The sequence below is a fragment of the Anopheles coluzzii genome, chromosome 2 (assembly GCF_943734685.1).
Source record: "Anopheles coluzzii chromosome 2, AcolN3, whole genome shotgun sequence".
NCBI classification, from domain to species: domain Eukaryota; kingdom Metazoa; phylum Arthropoda; class Insecta; order Diptera; family Culicidae; genus Anopheles; species Anopheles coluzzii.
Genome location: NC_064670.1, coordinates 43,672,160 through 43,690,277, shown reverse-complemented (window position 1 = coordinate 43,690,277; position 18,118 = coordinate 43,672,160). Strand labels below are relative to the sequence as shown.

Sequence of the window (18,118 nt, the reverse complement as noted above, 5' to 3'; positions counted from 1 at the left end):
GTCTTTCGATATTATTTGCTGTAAGTATGTAAAAAAATAGATTACTTTTTGTACAACCATCACAGGAAAGGAGAAGCAAACAGTTAAAAAAATTAATTCCTATTAACTGTCATTACGATAACCGTGTAGCCCTGCCACTGTTACACCTTTGGCAGCAAAATAAAGCAGTGCAGTGCAGGGAGCCGCGGACGTGTTTCGCACCCGATCAATAGCAAAAATGAACCGAAACCATCAGCCCAACTTCCCGGTCATTTACGAACTGCTAAAACAGCTGTGCCAGAATCTCGCCGGAGACCGGTCAAGTAAGTTATTTCCAGCGTTTCCCACCTAGCTGTCGAGGTTGTTTGCTTCCAAGCACGATCCAAACACTTCCCGGGGAGCGTCATGTTGGCAGCTGGTTTGTTTGGTGACGCTTGCCAAGCGGGAGAAAGCTAACGATTCCGCTCTTTCTGCTGTTGCTTTCTTACAGACGATGTGTTGAAAGAAGTTACTCGGCTGATTGCCAACAAACCAAACTCAATTACTCACCATGGCGGTACTTCAGCGGCGGCAAACGAATCGACGATAGTGGCGCGCATTAACCGCCTGCTGGCGTCCAGGAGTCAAGCAAGCGTAAATGTGTTTAATGGTTTCTACGAGGAGCTAATATCGATGGTAACTTTCTAGGCGACCACGAGGATGTGCAGAATATGATAGTGAAACGATTTACACTCTTTATCGTTTTAGACCGAGAGCAAACAGCGCACCCCGATATTGGAATTCCTGTTTCATCTGGCCGATTCGGACAAAAGTGCAAGTGGCAGCGGACTGCAGGTAGATTTGCGCAACGATGCCGGTTTCGCGTCCGGAACGCTGGACAGCGTGTTTTCGAAGCTAAGCTTGGACTCGGGCATTGGCGGAAGTCAGCGGCTGATGAAATCACGGTCCGGCGGTACAGTAACCGGATCCACCGGCAGTCTCTGTGACTCCAAAGCGCTGGTAGCGGACGATGCGCAGCTGCAGATTGCAGACCGCAACGAGCTGGAGGATCTGCTAATACAGGACGTCATTTACGCCTGCACCGGCATCGAGGGAAAGTATCTGCGCAAGAACGTGGTGTCGGGGGAGTTTAAGCTCGACCACATACACGGCCGGAATCTGAACGCTTGCGATGCCGGTATGCTGCTGCGGTTGGCCGAGGTTGGCTTCTTCTACAACAAAGTGTCCCGCTTCATTAACCCCAAAAGCGATTCGTACCTGATGGGAAACTTTGGCCAGGGCTACATTACCGCACTGCAGCAGGAGCTGACCAACTATTACGGGCTGATCGCTAACCTGCAGGAGAATCTCGACCGCCAGCGGCAGGCGGGCGATGGTGCGGAGCGGATGACGCTGATGCGCACGATGGTGTGGCTCGTAGAGCCGATGGAACGGCTACAGTGGCTGGCGCTGATCTCGGACGCTTGCCGCGAGGTCAAGGGGGGCGCTCTCGCTTCCGCCATTCACAAGTTTATCTGGCACGGCGACCCGATGGTGCGCACCATCTCCCGGGAGCTGCTGCAGTCGGCCTGCATACCGCTGCAGCAGATGCTTTCGCAGTGGCTAACGGACGGTAAGATCGTCGATCCGCACTGTGAGTTCTTCATCGAGGAGCTGACCGATGTCGGGTACAACCGGCTCTGGCACGATGAGTTCCGGCTGCGCAGCTCAATGGTGCCGTCCTTCATCTCGGACACGCTGGCAAAGCAGATACTGGTGATCGGGAAGAGCATCAACTTTCTGCGCGAAGTGTGCAAAGACCGAGAGCCCGTCCCGGAGCGGACGGATTTGAAGAAGTGTCTCAACGAGCATCTCGACTACCTGTACAGTCCGCACAGCAATACCGAGCTGCACGTGCTGATCGACGGCGTGTACCTGAAGACCTCGAAACGCGTGCTGGACATCGTGCTCGGTCCCCATCAGCTTTACGATCACCTAAAGGCAATGCGCGACTATCTGCTGCTCGGGCTGGGCCACTTTGCGGATGTGCTGATGGAAAATTTGAAGGAGGAACTGGACCGTCCGGCGAAAGACATCTACCAGCAGGAGCTGTTCTCTATTGTGGCCGCTGCGGTGCGAAAATCGGCCGACGAGCAGGAGGAGCCGGCCGTGCTGAGCTATCTCGACGTGCACTTCCTCAGCCCTTGCGAGGGCGATACCGGGTGGGATGTGTTCTGCCTGACGTACAAAGTGCAGGGTCCGCTGGGGACGATCTTCCAGCCCGTCCAGTGCACCTACCGAGCCCTGTTCAAGCAGCTGTGGAACATGAAGCGGTTCCAGTTCATCCTGTACGGTATCTGGCGCAACCACATGCTCAGCACGCGCTGCTTCAAGCCCATCGCTAGCGACATTGGCCTGATAAAGCAGCACCTGCAGAGCTACTGCTCGAAAATGATCAACATCATCACGCAGATGCAGTACTACATACTGTACGAGGTGATCGAGTGCTCGTGGGTGCAGTTCAGCGCACGGGTCAAGCAGGCGAAAGCGCTGGACGACGTGCTGGAGGCGCACGATAAATTTCTCGATCGCATTCGCACCGGCATATTCCTGGACCAGTCGACGCATCTGTTCAGCAGCTGCCTGGAGCAGATATTTAGCTCGGTGCGCAAGCTGGACGAATGGCAGATGAACTTTTACAAGCTGTGCAATCGGGAACTGGACGCGCGCAAAGAGTTCGACGAGTACATCCAATCGAGCGAAGCGAAGGGAACGTACGGCGTGAACGCGGAGCGTGCGCTGGAGCGGGACGAAGCGCAGCAGGAGTTTGAGGCGAAGCTGGTGCATTGCCAGAAAGCGCTCATTGCGATCGGGGTGGAGTACGAAAATTCGGTCGGCCACTTCCTGTACCAGCTGGCGGTGTCGCCCATCGAATCTTTACCGCAGCTGTGCATGCGGTTGGACTATAACGAGTATTACAAGCACCGGGATGAGCGATTGAGCGTGCCGCTCACGTTTCAGCATATGCGCAAAAGTATGGCGAACAATTTTGCACGCAAATGATCTAGCGAGGCATGGCAGGAATGGTCAGCGAGCGAAACAACATCAGCGGAGCTGCTGGTCCGGCCGGAACTGCCCGATCCCGACCTGCGGGTTGCAGAACCACCTCGAAAGCAAGCGTTCGCTATGCTTATCCATAAACACTCTTCCTGGCTAGCGACGTATAATTGCTGCGATATTATGTAGGGGTCGTGTTGGCGGGCATAGATGGCCTGGACTCGGCCGTTGTACTATATATCTCTCCTCACGCTACAGTTCCGTTCAGTTGTGCCAATTTGTGTTTAACTCAGTTTTTCGTTGATCAGTTTAAATAAATGGATTAGAATTTCCCATATTTATACAAATTCATTGTACATGTCCGTTAAAATTCGAAATGGGCGAGTTTGAACACCAGCTGTCTATGCACCTTGGTACAAGGCGACCTGCTGTCACGCTGACAGCACATCAGAAGGTGTGAAATATCGAGCAAAGAAAAACACGATTACGTGAATAGAGTGAGTGGCGAATGTTTTTAGCTGAAAATTGGATAGAAAAATAGCATTTCTGAATTCGACATCCTTTCAATTACCCCCAGAACGGCTCGTTTTCCACCGGAACGCAACAATGGCAGCGTCTTCTCAGGCTAGCCGCGGCCTGACGGCACTCTTCAAGCGCGGGTGGAACGAAATCCCCGAGGTGGTCGGCTCGTCAGTGATCGCTCTAATCGGAATCGGGCTTAGCGTGGTGGGACTGACCAACTACTACCGCAAGGACGCTGATAACCGCCGGTACAAGCTGACGTACGTTGTGATGCGTCCGGATGATCCCCGAGCGGCGCGCATCCGCCAGGATTAAAACCGCAAACCAACCCAACCAACCAACACACACACACATGCCATCCATCGGCTCGGTTAGATCTAAATAAATGTGTTTACTGATGTAAAAATCTGTACATAGCGTTTATTGTGTGAAGCGATGGGATATGACTAGCTCGAAGTTACACCTATTGCATGCGCGCCTTTCGGACCGCGTCGATCTTGTCCAGCAGCACTTGCTTCGCTTCCAAGTCCTCCTTGTTCAGCCGATCACGCTCCTCTTCCAGCCCGGTCATGAATTTATCGCTGATGAAAAAACGAAGAACGTAACAAACAAACAGCGTTTCATAATGTGTCGCAAACGTGGGTGCGCGGGTACAATATGGACGGTATTTCTTACCGGTTGTAGAACGCCATTCCAAACCCGACCAATATACTCCCGAACAGGATGGGAAAGCGCAGAGCGGTTCCAGCCGGATAGGACATTTTTATTTATGTTAAATGCAAGGAAAAACAGTGCCCCAAAACAATCTCGCACTGTTGACAGCCGCCGAAGCAAACACGATGCACTCTGGGGAAGTGATGAACCAAATTTACTGACAATTTATTAAATAATAAATTGTACAATTGTGCATAAATGTTGGAAAGTATTTAACGCATGTTAAAAAAAAATAACAAAACAATTGTTTTACCAAGCCTCCAATAATGCCAAGATAAATATATAAATGCATTGGGTTGTGGGAAAATGTTCAAAAATCACAGCAGGAAATTTTGAAACATTTGCACGACACTCTTAATTTTATGACACATTGAAAAAGTTTTGAGAGAGCTGCTAGGATACCATTTTCGCTGCAACAGAGTGCACAGCCACAAGGGTTAGTAAAACCGTGGGTGATGTTTTGTAACAAACCGTCAACCAGAACGGTCCAGACAGGCGTCCCGCTGTGCGGTGTAGCCACGGGCTTAGAAAAAAAAGTTTACAACATCACGGGAATAGACAGAATAATAAAAAATCTACATCGAATTAAAATTTCTATCACGAGTTCAATGCATGCAGTGTTGTGGCGCGGTGGTGTCGTCTAGCTAAAGTGGGTGAACACATGTCTACTGGCCGCAAGTGCGTGCAGTCGGTTGGTTGGTGTGAAAATTGAAGTGCTTCTCGCAGCGAAATCGAAAGAATCTAGCCGCTTCGCAGCACCAGTACCAGCAGAGCATATTCTTGTAACTCGTTTGCCACCCGATGCTGCACCGCCTATCGTAGTGGTTTGCCGTATCATCGCCGTCATCGTCAATACGCACTATCGCGCTGTGTCGGGGGGGGGGAGGCCCGGAAGAATGCTCTTGTGCGTACGACGATGGCCATCGGGCGGAGCTTGTTTTTGTGAGCCATACCAGCTTCCCCGCTGCCGCTGCTGCTGCAGTTGAGTGAAAAGAGTGAGCAATCTGTTACGACTAGTGTGCACCACCCACCCGACTCGGTGCTCTCTTTCCTCGTGTTGCCCACATTCCCGCCCATGTCCAGGTGCCCCAGAGCAGGCAGCGTGCGGGTTGGGGCGTGAAGTGAAGCGAAGGGGGCTGAGATCATCCGCACGGAGCCTACTGGGAAAGAAGGGCCAGAATCCTGGCTGGCTGGCTGGCTGGCTAGCTAGGTGTGTGTTGCCAAAGGGTGGCGCCGTGCATGTTGTTGGTGAAAAGTGTGAAAGCTAGTGCGTGTGTGTGTGTGTGTGTGCGTGTGCGTGTCTATATCCCCGGGAGTGGTGCAGCAGCACCCCAGCAGAGGAGAGCGTGCGGCGTGTAGGTGCGTGCGTGTGTGAGCCTGTGGTTGGCGCAGCGGAGAAGCGTGGGAGAAAAATAAACAAAAATGATGGCCAATCTGACAGATGGTGAGCAAAGTTTTTGCAGCTCAGTGACAGTTCAGCAGCAGCAGCAGCAACAGCATCAAATATCAAGTGGCGTGGGTGGAGGAGGAGGAGGAGGGGGTGTTGGGAATGTGTCGCATGCCGGCAACGCCTCGCACGTAGGCGTCACCGGCGCGGAGGATGGCGAGAGCGGACTGGGCAGCACGGTTACCGTCGGGACGGCATCGTCGTCGGCGATGATGGGATCGATGACGCCGACGCCGACCGCATCGACGACGACGCTGACGGCGGCGCCGACCGCCGGTACGTGGTCGGAATTTTGCGAGCGTCACGCACGGGCGGCCTCGGCGGACTTTGCCCGGGCGTGCGTAAATTACGTCACCAACAATCTGCCGGAAGTGGCCCGCCACACGATCTCCCATCGGGATTTTATGCGGCGCTTCGTGCAGTGCTTCGAGTCTCGCTTCGAGGACGAGTTTCAGCGCCGCCGAGCGCAACCTAAGGTGAGTGGGGGAGGGGATGGGCGGGGATCTGAGGGTTTCTTTTTCGGGAGGGACCAACGTCTTCCAGACTTCCCTGCGCTAGCCCCAGCAGTGTTACGTGACGTCCAATTAGCGAAAGATGGTAGAAAAATCGTAACATATCGCGAACCATCGCAGCTAAGAAGGCTCACAGCCTCACAAGCCGAAAGGATGTCTGTGACACATACGAAAAAGACACACACACACATACATCAATCGTAACCAGGATACTGTCACAGCGTGACGTGTGCTCACTGGCCCAACAACTAATCTCCCCTTACCCTTAGGCGAAGACATTCAGGCAAAAAACAATTAGCAAAGCTTCGCGTTCAGCACGTTATCGGAGTGCGTCATTGTAGATAGGGGAAGGGGATAAAGTGGAGACCATCGCCAAATCGAACTTTCCATCGAATGGGGCTTATTTTTCTTTGCGAACCCATTTGTTAGTCCCCAAATTGTGAAACTTATTAAACAATTGTTCGCTTTACTTGTTATTTCCATCCTGCGAATTGCTTTAATACTGTGTTGCAGTTCGTTTATCAAGCATTTAAACGGTCTGTGTGTGTGTGTGCTTTTTCATTCGAACTGGCAAAACAAATACCCCCACATTCCGCCAACTTCCACCGAAACGGTGCCGCGCTACGTCATTGATCACACGAGCGGAGCTGGCTGTAATCAATGCGCACCCACACACTGACGCCATACGCCTGCCCATCCTGACCTGGGGCGATGTCCGGGAGGCAGTAACCCCGGCCGACAGCACCCAGGCTCGAATGTTTTACATAGTACCCGGGGTTCATTCATAACATTTTCGTAGCTAATCTCCTACGCCGCTTTTGAGAACAAAGCAACCCGGTCCACAACCGCCAGCCCGGCGGTATCTCCGCTCCCTGGAAACGGTTTGGTTTGGAGTAGTGATGTGCTCTTTGGAGAGCACCCACGAGTCCGATTTCGAATCCGGCTGTAGTTAGTCCGATTCCGACTCCGGCCAAATCCGAACCACTAGTTCTGTCCGGAGGCTGAGTCGTGTGGAGTCGTCCGCAGTCGTCCGGAGTTGTCCGGAGTCGTTCGGAATCGTTCGGAGTCGTCTGGAGTCGTCCGGAGTTGTTCGGAGTCACCCGGAGTCGTTTGGAATCGTCCGGAGTCGTTCGGTGTCGGTCTGAGGTGCCCGGAGTCGTCCGGAGTCGACAGGAGTCTGAGTCATTCAGAGTAGTCCAGAGTCGATCGGAGTCGGCCGGAGTCGATCGGAGCATCGATCAGGCATTTAATTTCGTTGTGTTTTTTGTCTTTCACTTCTCGCATGCACTTCATATACAGGCCTTTGTTTCGAAGGCCAACTCTGGTCGACTCCGAACGACGTCGACTCCAACCGATTCCAGACGACACCGAACGACTCCGAACGACTCCGAACGACTCCGGATGATTCCGACTCCCAGTGACTACGGCCGACTCCGGACGACTCCGAGCGATTCCGAACGATTCCAAACGACTACGAACAACTCTAGATAATGCTGGGCGGACCTACCTTCCGGAGTCGATTCCGAAATTATCTGAGTCGGATCGGAGTCGACTCCGGATTTTTACCAACTTTACCTATCACTAGTTTGGAGCTTTCCTGCTCGTTGCCTACTGGAGGGGGGGGGGGGGGGGGGGGGATGTTATACTTTTTTTCCTTTGTATTAATGTTCCTTGAAGTATGGAATTTGTTCACTCCGTGTCCGTCCGCCACCTTCTCATCAGGGTGTGCCCGCTAACGTCATCGGGGTGGCTGTGGTTGCATTTGCAGAACCTACTAATAGCCCATCCTCAACCCAGTCTCATCGCGGGTCCCATCTTTCTAGGAAAGCCCACGCAACCTCTGTGTGCGAAGAAAGCTCTCTCTCTCTCTCTCTGTCTTTATCGCTCACTCTCCGTTTGAGCAAACTGTTGCTGCACACGTCGACTGGGGCCGAAGGTGGGCCGTGTAAATAGATTACACATCTTCTCTTATCGACCGAAACAGGATCGGCATAGAAGTGTATGTCCGGGCCCTTTGTTTGTATACGGATACGGGACTGAGGAATATGTCAAGTGGAGTGGAGCTTTTTTTAATACCGAAAATGGGTGTCCTTACGCCCAACCCGACCATATACATACACAGAGCATTGTCGTCTCGAGTGGGCGGTTGTCTGGAATGTGGCGGATGGATTCCTACGAATGAGCTGACTCCCTCGCACGAGAAGAATGGGCAAACAGTTTGTTCGTTTTTGTTTTCTTTTTTTGTTTTGCCAATTACAATAATAATCTAAATTCAAATTCCGTCCTTTAGTCAACTGACGCTTTTCGAATGGTACAAGTTTCTTCAAATCAATTACGTTTGAATTGATGAATACAAAGCAGTCCGTCACTTTCGTAATCGTAGAGCAGCTTAATCATTGACAGTTTATGGCGGTTCTTCTTCTTTGGCACAACAACCGCCGTCGGTCAAGACCTGCCTGTACCTACTAGTGAAGTAAGCTTGGTTTTCAGTGACTTATTGTTACCATTAGCAGGATAGTCAAGTCCTACGTATGGGGGCACGGTCTATTCGGGACTTGAACCCCATGACGGGGGCATGTTGTTACGTCGTACGAGTTGACGACTGAACCACCAGACCGGCCCAAGGCATTATGGCGGTTAGTTAATGTTATTCTAATTATCAAATTGAGGCATTCCTTCATCAAACTTGCCTAAAACAAATCCAACTTTATATGCCTTCGCTACCTGATGCTCGTGGTTGTAATATTTACAATTCAAATAATTGTTCCATTAATCCTCTCCAAAATACACACACACGGAGAGAAAACATGTCCTCAAAGCATCAGCGACGAGTAGTAGTAGGCACGTGTTATTTGGCGTGCGACGATAACGGCAAAGCGATACAGTTTCCGAGAACTATCTCTAATTATTTGCCTATCTACATCTACCAGCTGGAGCTAACGCTAACCTGACGGTGCATTTGAACACACAAAGCGTTTTGTTGTAACGCTAATTACATAGAAAAAAAAAAAAAAAACAGAACAATTTGCAGCATTCTTGGGATGCTGCGACGAAATCATCCGCGACAAAAACACTCGAAAAAAAAAACAATAAAAAAAGTTTTGCCACACTTTGCCCGCATGTGCCTGCTCGTGGTCGAGGGACCAGTTATCAAATCAACGCCCCAGCCAATCCACCACCAATCACGCCAAAGCACGGGGGAAGAGCACAGGGAAGGAAAAGCAACAAACACGGATGCGATATGACGATGGGTATAGCAAAGTGTCTATTTTTGTCTTCTTATCATTGTTGCATTTATTTCGGAGAATGCACTCCACGTCACTCCCGGCGTGTGTGTGTGCTGTTGCTAACACGGGTTTGAATGAAATGTAATTGGATATTTCACCGGTGGAGTAATTTTCCAGGCTGGGCAGACGGGCGTACAAATAGGAAAACCGTAAACAGTATGCCGGAACAACATTGACACAACGATTGTAACACGCTGGGGAAAAGAAAACAGCTCATGACAAATGTAAGGGAAAGCGGGGCAAACTGGTTAGGTGGAGCGAAATGGTAACCTGCATTATTGGCAAATTAACACTTTGAAAATGTCTTCTGATGGCAGAAAAACATCAAATGCAATGTTAGATGCACAGTATGAACCTAAGACTTATGAATAAATGTATAAATTAAGAAATAAAATAATTGGTCAAAACGATGTTAATTTGACCGTCTCGAAAAAAAGCTTTCGTAAGAATTTACCAAATACAGTGAAATCTCTCTAAGGTGAATTTTCAAGGGACCGTCAGCTTAGGCCTGGGTCTATGAACATGTTGCGGCAACATTTGTTCAATGGCCACATTTCTGGATTTTCCTATTTATTTCAAAAACAGTGCACATTCACTCACAAACACATTTTACAATTAATGCAAACATGTTTGGAAATGTTCATGCAACAAGTAAACATAAAACAAATCGATTTGTTTCTTCTGCAACAAAAATGTTCCAGCAACATGAGCAACATGACGAACTGTCAATCGTCCATACGATTTGGCAACAAATGTTCCCGCAACATTTTCATAGACCCGGACCATAGAGAGATATTCACGTTGAGGAAAACTGATGAAGCTGTGGCTATGAAGTATCCAAAAAACTACGGGAAAAAACATGGCCTCCTTAGACCAATATTTTTATGAACCGTCGTCCAAAAATTCATCTAAGAGAATTTTGGCTGCCAAATCGTTGTTTGTACAGTTTATAGAGGCTTTGGCTCTAACGGAGTTCTTTTGCCTCTTCAACCAAATCACATATGCAGCTTGAAGGATAGTCGCATTAGAGAAACATTCATTTTGAAGATACATAAAATTTATGGAATATGACGGGACCGTTAAAATGTTCATCTTAAAGAAACAATTTATCTTGAAGAGACTACATCTTAGAGAGCTTTCACTGTAATTGAAGAAGAAAAAGGATGTGTATCCTGCACATGATGTCTTTCTATGATTTACGTGAAAAAGGTAATCATTTTAATGTAATGTTAAGCAAAATGATCGTTCCAGGTTGGGGCCAAATGGTCGGTATGTATTGATAGGCTGATGTGGCTAAGGTGTGTAAGCAAAGTTCGCTACAATATATTTGTTTTACATAAATAAAACTGTGCTATATGTATAATCTATGGAGAAGCAAAAATACTGACAACACGTGAATTATGAAATATTCCAGCAATTTCCTAAACTATTCAACAAAACACTTTCATGTAAAACTTAAATATCTTCTCTTGCAATTCTACCTAGATGCAAGAGCTTAAACCAAAGCCTAACGTCCATAGTAAAATCATTCTACCATATCATTCAAACCATATCATTTTCACGACTTTTGGTGTTGATTTTTTAACTTCGTTTTATATATTGCCATAAGCCATTGAAGCATCGATTGACGTCAAAATATCTGTGTACAGTGATTTACCCAGTGAGGCACAGAGCAAAATCCCTAACAGTGCCATTTGGCCCCGCTTTCCCCTAATTGTTCGCTGCAAATGTTGTGTTGTTTTGGAGATTGTTGATGCAAAGCTATGCGTATTTTTGATTTCTATCGTGATTTCATTTCTTACTCATCCTGGACATGTTTACAGCCGAAGTCTTATTGATCTAGCCAAGAAACAATATTTAGTTATAATTTGTTGTTAATAAATCGTAGCACAAATATTTGCCTTTTGGTAAGCACTTCCACTTCAAAACCGATTAGTCAACAACACTACAACGTTGTTGTATGATTCAACACAAATATACATTCAAGCTAAAGGCATTTAAAAAAAAGCACACTTTATTTCTTCTTTAATTTTTATCATCGTCTGTCGAATCAATTTGTATAAAAGCTAGAATTGAAGATCGTTTTGTGTTTCAGCAGTAATTTCAGTAATTTAGTCTCTCGCCACCACCTACCAATACTGTGCCTTTCCCGGGGGTATAGACTCATCAAAACAGCCCCTCAACTTCGTGCTGGTATGTACATGTGTGACCGTTGACGGGCGCCTCTCCCATTCCTGTCCGCGATTTTTTTTGGTCAGCACATTAGTAACCCCTATGGGATGGTTTCCCCTCGTGTGCCCCACATTGCCGGCCTTGGCGCTTTACCGTGTATTGCATGTTTACCTCGCGCGCGCACGCTCGCTGAGCAGCAGGTACTGTACTACGCGCCAAATCCCAAACATGGCCACCTGGCGCGACTAAAACGGACAGGTTGGAGCGTTCCCAGCCGTCCCTCCCGCCTCGAACGGCTCGCTGGAACTTCATTCATAAATTTCAAAACGCCAATGAACACACCCAACCCCCGTGCCCGCCGCCTGTTCGTTTCGCGCTATTCCACGGTGGGCCCATTCTAGTCCGTTACCCACCTTTGCCCAATGAATGAATTAATGGAGGGAGGGGGGAAGACGCGGGTGTTGTGGCTGTGTTGATTTGGTGTGGTTTTCACGTCGCTACACTTGCTGCCGCCTTCGCTCGGGTGTGTCTGTGTGTGTGTGTGTGTGTAGAGGAATGCTGGTGAAGTGGGCCTACCAACACTCAGATTAGTAGCCGCCTCTCGGCTCGACCCACTCCAAACACACCGAACCCCAATGGGAATGAACTTCGAGTGGGGTGTTGTTTACGCTTTATGCATCCTCTCCACCACACACACACACACATGTAAAGATTCGTGGCCATCGTACCGGGTTCGGGGCCTTTGGTGGTCGTTCGAGGGCGTGCAGGAATGTTATCATCCAGCGCAGCGTTTTTCTGTGTTGGGACACAATCGAAATCCGATCTCGTGGTCATCAATGCTGAATGGTGTGCTGATCGCGCGCCACCATCATGACGGATATTTATTTCGCATTTTTAAATATGATAACAAGGTCAGTGGAGAGTAGAGAGTTTGGGGTTTTTCCAACCGTTATGTGGAAGAACTTATTTTGGAATTCCGTTTCACTACGGGAAATTTCATCTTTCGCATTTAATTTGCATATTGAAAAGAAGAAAGTATTTGGTCGGAATCGGAAAGGACCCGTGCGCTGTCTGTCCCGTAACGGTTGATTGCTCTTTTTTCTAAAGTGAATCTAAAAGCTTATCTTTAATCTTCGCAAAGTTATTTACTCGACAGTACATTTGTGATGGGAGCACACAACTAAGCAAAACGTTAAAATGATCTCATGTTTAGCGCGACGATGATGCTGATGCACAAGCTACGAGGGAGCGGGGCCTTAGAATAACTAACTACAAGCGTTTTGGTCCCAAAAAAAAAATACAAATCTCGTACCAGTGTTGTTGGACCGCCGTCCCGGGTCACCGCCGCTAAACAACCTTAATCATCGCATCTGCAGCTCAATCAAAAATCAACCCATACACGTCCTTCAACAAATGATTTATACGAATGGAGTGCAAATGTTAAAGCGTCTTGTTTGCCGCTGTTTGTTTTGTTGTTGTTGTTGTTTTGTCTGATTTAATTTGCTCCCTGGGGCGATGGACAGTATAGTGGACAGCCGGGGCTGGGCAAATGGACGCAGCTGGCGGGTGGGGCACAGCTAGGAGCTTGAAATAAATTGAAGCTGATGATTTTATTGGTTTGCCTGTTTGTTGGTTGCCTCTCTGGCTCTGGCTCTATCGAGAGACTCACGTTTCTATGCATTATCAGCAGCTCCACCCTGTCCACCTTTGTGCGGAGTGGTGGAGTATCTATGCAACCGGCTGGCTGCCACTGCGGCCTACCAGTACAAACAAAAGAAGGTGACGGTTCCAATTGGGCCAAGAACCAAGACACCACAGGGGCTTTAATGACCAGTGATGGGAGAAATTAAGTTTTCGTCAGAATCGATCCATGCTAGCTCCAAAGTTTTCAATTCCGGATAGTAGTTCCGGAATCAGTTTCCGGAACGGATCCGTAATCCGGCTTCGAAATCGGAATCGGTTTTGGCATCACCTTAAGAATTGGCATTTGGGTCCAATGATGTTACGTATTGCTAGCTGCAAAGAATTAAAATTTACTTATAAACGATCCATTCTCATGGAGATTCCTGGACTGAATTCGCTTCTGAAACTTCGTATATCAATTCAAGAATTGATTCTCATTCCGAAGTAAATTCCATTTCTGGAGTCAATCCTGATTTCGTCACCGGAGCAAATTGCGATTCCCTGCTAGATTCCGATTCCAAAACCGACTCTGGAATTAGCTCCGGGATCGGCTTCAAAATCGGCTCCGAAGTCAACTCCGGAATTTGAATTCAGGATCGGAATCGCCTCCAGAATTGATTCCGGACACGGAATCGAAATCGGCTAGGTCCGATTTTGAGCTCCCACCACTACTAATAACCTGGGGAGGGAATTGTACGAAAATGCACAGTAACAAATAACAAACGTTCTACGTATGTATAAACACCTCATGGATTGTTCTCTCTTATCACCGCCCTCTCCAGACTGGAAACGGGTCCGCAACGGTACCGGAGGAAAGCGACTACTCCGAGGATACAGATTCGCCAAAAACCAACCACAAACCGTTCTTCCGCCGACTATCGTTCAAAGGGCTCCGCAAGGGCAAGGTGATTCATGTGAGTATTCCCGTCGATACCTTCGTCCTTCCTTCTTAAATAATAATTTTCCTCTTTTCCGTGTATTCCCCCGTGCTTCATCCGCGTAGGCATTTTTCCACAAGCAACACTCCGACGAGGTGGAACTGTCGGAACGGCGGGCGAGCAAAACCAAGCTCGCCAAGATCGTGGTCGAATGCCGGAAGGAGGGCACCGTCAACTACCTGTCACCGGAAAACCTCGACCAGCCCGGTTCGCAGAAGTGGGAAAAGTGTAAGCTGGTGCTGGTGAAAACGGTTTCGGGGTACATGCTGGAATTTTACTCACCACCAAAGTCACAAAAGGTACTAACTAGCAAGGGGGAAGGGAAGTTTTGGGCTGAGTGTGGAGATTTTAATACCATCCCGTACACCCGTTCGGTCCTACTTTTCAGCCCCGGAGCGGTGTGTTTTGCTTTCTCATAACGGAGGCCCGCGAAACGACGGCGCTCGAGATGCCGGATCACGAGAACACGTTCGTGCTGAAGGCCGGCAACAACCTGGAGTACGTCATAGAGGCCCGCGACACGGACGACATGCGCAGCTGGCTGGCCACGATACGCTACTGCATGCGTAGCACGCAACCAAACTCGGAACCGTCGGATGCGGCGGCTGGCTCGGATTTGATCGCCACACTCAGTACCTCAATGTCGCACGGCGGCGGCGGCGGTGGTGGTGGTGGAACCGGACTGACATCGAACCTGGCCGCGGACGTCAACAACCTCAGCCTGAATCAATCGCTCACGGCCCAGAGCGGGAACGTCGGTACGGCGGCAGGTGGCGGAACGGTACCCGGTACCACCGCCACCACCACCACCACCGGCCAGACAGCGAACGCGAACAACTCCTCCCTTACGGCTGCCAGCGCACCGGAGCTGCCTCCCCGCCGGCCGGACGACCGGATATCGTCGTCGAGCAACTTCGAGCTGACCGAGAACGATCTGGACGTGTCGCACGAGCACGACACCGACCTGACCGCGATGATGCACGAGTACCCGTGGTTCCACGGCACGTTGCCCCGGTTCGATGCCGCCCAGCTGGTGCTGCGCGAGGGCACCTCTAGTCACGGCGTGTTCCTAGTGCGGCAGAGCGAAACGCGCAAGGGCGAGTTTGTGCTCACGTTCAACTTCCAGGGCAAGGCGAAGCATCTGCGCATGACGCTGAACGATCTGGGCCAGTGCCGGGTGCAGCACCTCTGGTTTCCCTCGATCACCGAGATGCTCGAGCACTTCCGGCAGCACCCGATACCGCTGGAATCGGGCGGCACTGCCGATGTGACGCTCACCGGGTACGTGCTGACCCCGCTGCACCAGGAAATGCTCACGCAACAGGCCGCGCAGCAGCAGCAACAGCAGCAGCAACAGCAACAGCAGCAATCGGTAATTGGCCTGCAGGGCGGTCCGCAGACGGCTGCCAGCAACAACTACTCGACCACGCTGATCGGCAGTAGTAACAGTAGCAGTAATAATAACGCCACCGGCGGTGCTGCTTCCTCCAACGTTTCCTCCTCCAATGCGTCCAGCGGGATGGCCGGGGCGACAGGGGCCACCGGCGGCGGTAGCACGGCGGCCAGCAATCCTCAAACCAGCCCAAGACATGTGAGATATTAACTACCCAGCAAAAGCGGCAATATTCTCACACTCACACACACACAATTACACATACATACACAGCAGCCAAACCTGCCCTACCTTTAAAGTTGACGGAGAAAGCCAGCCAATCGATCCTTCGGAAAGCGAATAAATCATGAAAACAAAAACAAAACATAAATGCGAAAACATACACACTCGGTTACACACATACAAACGGTTCACACACAACCACACACACACACACACACACACACATCCCAGAACAAAGTTACAGTTTCATTGCTAGGAACAGTGAAAAGCGCAAACTGAAGCGAATTGAAGCCAAAATCCACAACCATAAACAAAAACGTTCTAAACAAAAATGTTGTGCTTTGAAAATGTGTGTCCATTTGCTGATCCGGCTTCTGATCTCGAGCTGTTCTTGTTTCTTTTTCTCTCTCGTTAGCTCGTACTGCTGTTGCTCGTATTGTTTGTCTTTTTTTGTTTGTTGGAATGTGTAATTTTTCTCGAAGGTATTTCTGTTTGTTGCGCTCTACTGTTGTATTTTACTTCTACGGTCCAATACTACGATGACATGTGCGTGGGCCAACACACTCGTTTCTTTGGTGTCTCTATCTTCTAAGTTGCAATGCTCCACTATGTTGTATGTGGTTTCTTTCGTTGTAGAAGTTCTTTTTTGTGTTTTTATTTTTATCTCTTTTAGGTCTTCTCTCGCCGTAAATGTTCTTGTTCTACTGTTGTTTGTACATATTTTAACAATCCGTTCACAGTATCGTTCGTTCGCCGTTTTTATCTCTGTCGTTCCATCTTTATGGACGTTGCTATTATTCTTGCATTTCGTCTTTATTGCTTTTGTTTCATGCAACCTTTTCTAAAGTCGAATTAGATTGGAAACGATGTATAAAATTAAATATACGAAAAACAGAGGAATTTAGCAACTTTTTGTTCCCAACGTTAGCTCATCATTAAACTCTGAACTTGGTTTTGTTTCGTTCTGCATTGGGTTGATTAAATTAATTATCCCAATGTTTTGTAGAGTTAGAGTTTGCGCATTCGGTTTCTACTAAAATGTTGCCAACTTAGTTCAATTTTTGTAAGTCTTTTCCATTTCGCTGTCTTCATCACAATACTCTGTCACCTGTGTTTTACATTCATGCGTGTGTAGTTAGAGCATATATCATTCCTTACCATGTCCGTAGCTTGTGAATGTGAATGTGCATTCATGGTAATGTATTTGCGCTTTTTTTTCTCTCTCTGCGAAGAAGCATGCTTTCTGTGCGGGTTGTGCTTTAGCATAAGCATGATTGGAAGATTTCCTTAAACGTTTAACCGTTTCCGATGTAAAACTCTTTTACAATACACACACACGAACGTTAAATTTATATGGAGAGAGAGTGTGATATGTTCCCGGTTTCCGGTTTGCCGGCACCAAGCGGAGAACTACAGAGATCATACTGCTGATCATATTTTCTCTTTCTTTCTCTCTCTCTCTCTCTCTCTCTTTCCTTCTCTTTTGTCTCGTGGTTTGCTTTGGGTTGTTTCCTTCTTAATTTAATTTCAAACGACGCCCCACTACTCTTACGCAGCTGCCAACGCAAGCGATCACGCTGAACGGAAGCGTGCGGATCAAGACGTGCGATCTGGAGCTGTCGCTGCAAACGGTTCCGGTCGAGCAGATGAGCTCACATCTGCACCATTCCCATCAGCAGATGCAACATCAACAACAGCAGCAGCAGCAGCAGCAACAGCATATTCACGTTCATGCGCCACAGCAGCAGCAGCTACAGCAACAGCCAGGAACGAGCGGATTGAACCAAGGGTTGGCCGCCGGTTCGCAGCCAGCAGGTGGCGGCACTAGCGAGGACGGTCAACGGGCCGTGGATAATCAGTACAGCTACGTTTGAACGTGAATTTGTCCACGTTTGTTTTTAGGCTGCAGTCGAAACTCTACCAGATGATGTATGGTTTTATGATTTCTTAGCTCTTTAGTTTCATCTCGCCATTATAAAGCACCTTGCGTAGTTGCAGTGGTTTTTGTTGGTTTCATTATTTGCTAAATTTACACTAACAGCCAACAACAATTTCCTCTTACTGTAGTGTTTCTACTCATTTGGTTTAGCTTAACTGCAGCCTAAAAACGCTCGTGGCACAAGAGCGGGATCGATCAAACCGAGCAAACTGGCGATCGCCATCGTTGGGAAATGAATAAAGCGCAAAGACATTGACGCTACATCATTGGTTCA

The 18,118-nt window shown here is 48.7% G+C and overlaps 3 protein-coding genes across 3 annotated transcripts; all 3 read left to right on the top strand.

Annotated features, from left to right (window-relative positions):
* The first annotated feature begins 138 nt into the window (after window positions 1-138).
* On the top strand, window positions 139-3,352 carry LOC120952626 (gamma-tubulin complex component 3). The gene is made up of 3 exons (XM_040372047.2): window positions 139-302; window positions 470-654; window positions 727-3,352. Exons 1-3 carry the CDS (start codon window positions 218-220, stop codon window positions 3,019-3,021), a joined length of 2,565 nt encoding a protein of 854 aa, XP_040227981.2. The 5' UTR covers window positions 139-217; the 3' UTR covers window positions 3,022-3,352.
* A 72-nt stretch (window positions 3,353-3,424) lies between these two features.
* LOC120952631 (uncharacterized) lies at window positions 3,425-3,949 on the top strand. The gene is made up of 2 exons (XM_040372054.2): window positions 3,425-3,512; window positions 3,593-3,949. The coding sequence occupies exon 2, from the start codon at window positions 3,622-3,624 to the stop codon at window positions 3,850-3,852; it is 231 nt and encodes a 76-aa protein (XP_040227988.1). The 5' UTR covers window positions 3,425-3,512; window positions 3,593-3,621; the 3' UTR covers window positions 3,853-3,949.
* A 788-nt stretch (window positions 3,950-4,737) lies between these two features.
* On the top strand, window positions 4,738-18,105 carry LOC120948407 (SH2B adapter protein 2). The gene is made up of 5 exons (XM_040364684.2): window positions 4,738-6,174; window positions 14,135-14,266; window positions 14,356-14,589; window positions 14,679-15,881; window positions 17,462-18,105. The coding sequence occupies exons 1-5, from the start codon at window positions 5,674-5,676 to the stop codon at window positions 17,777-17,779; spliced, it is 2,388 nt and encodes a 795-aa protein (XP_040220618.2). The 5' UTR covers window positions 4,738-5,673; the 3' UTR covers window positions 17,780-18,105.
* Window positions 18,106-18,118: the final 13 nt, after the last annotated feature.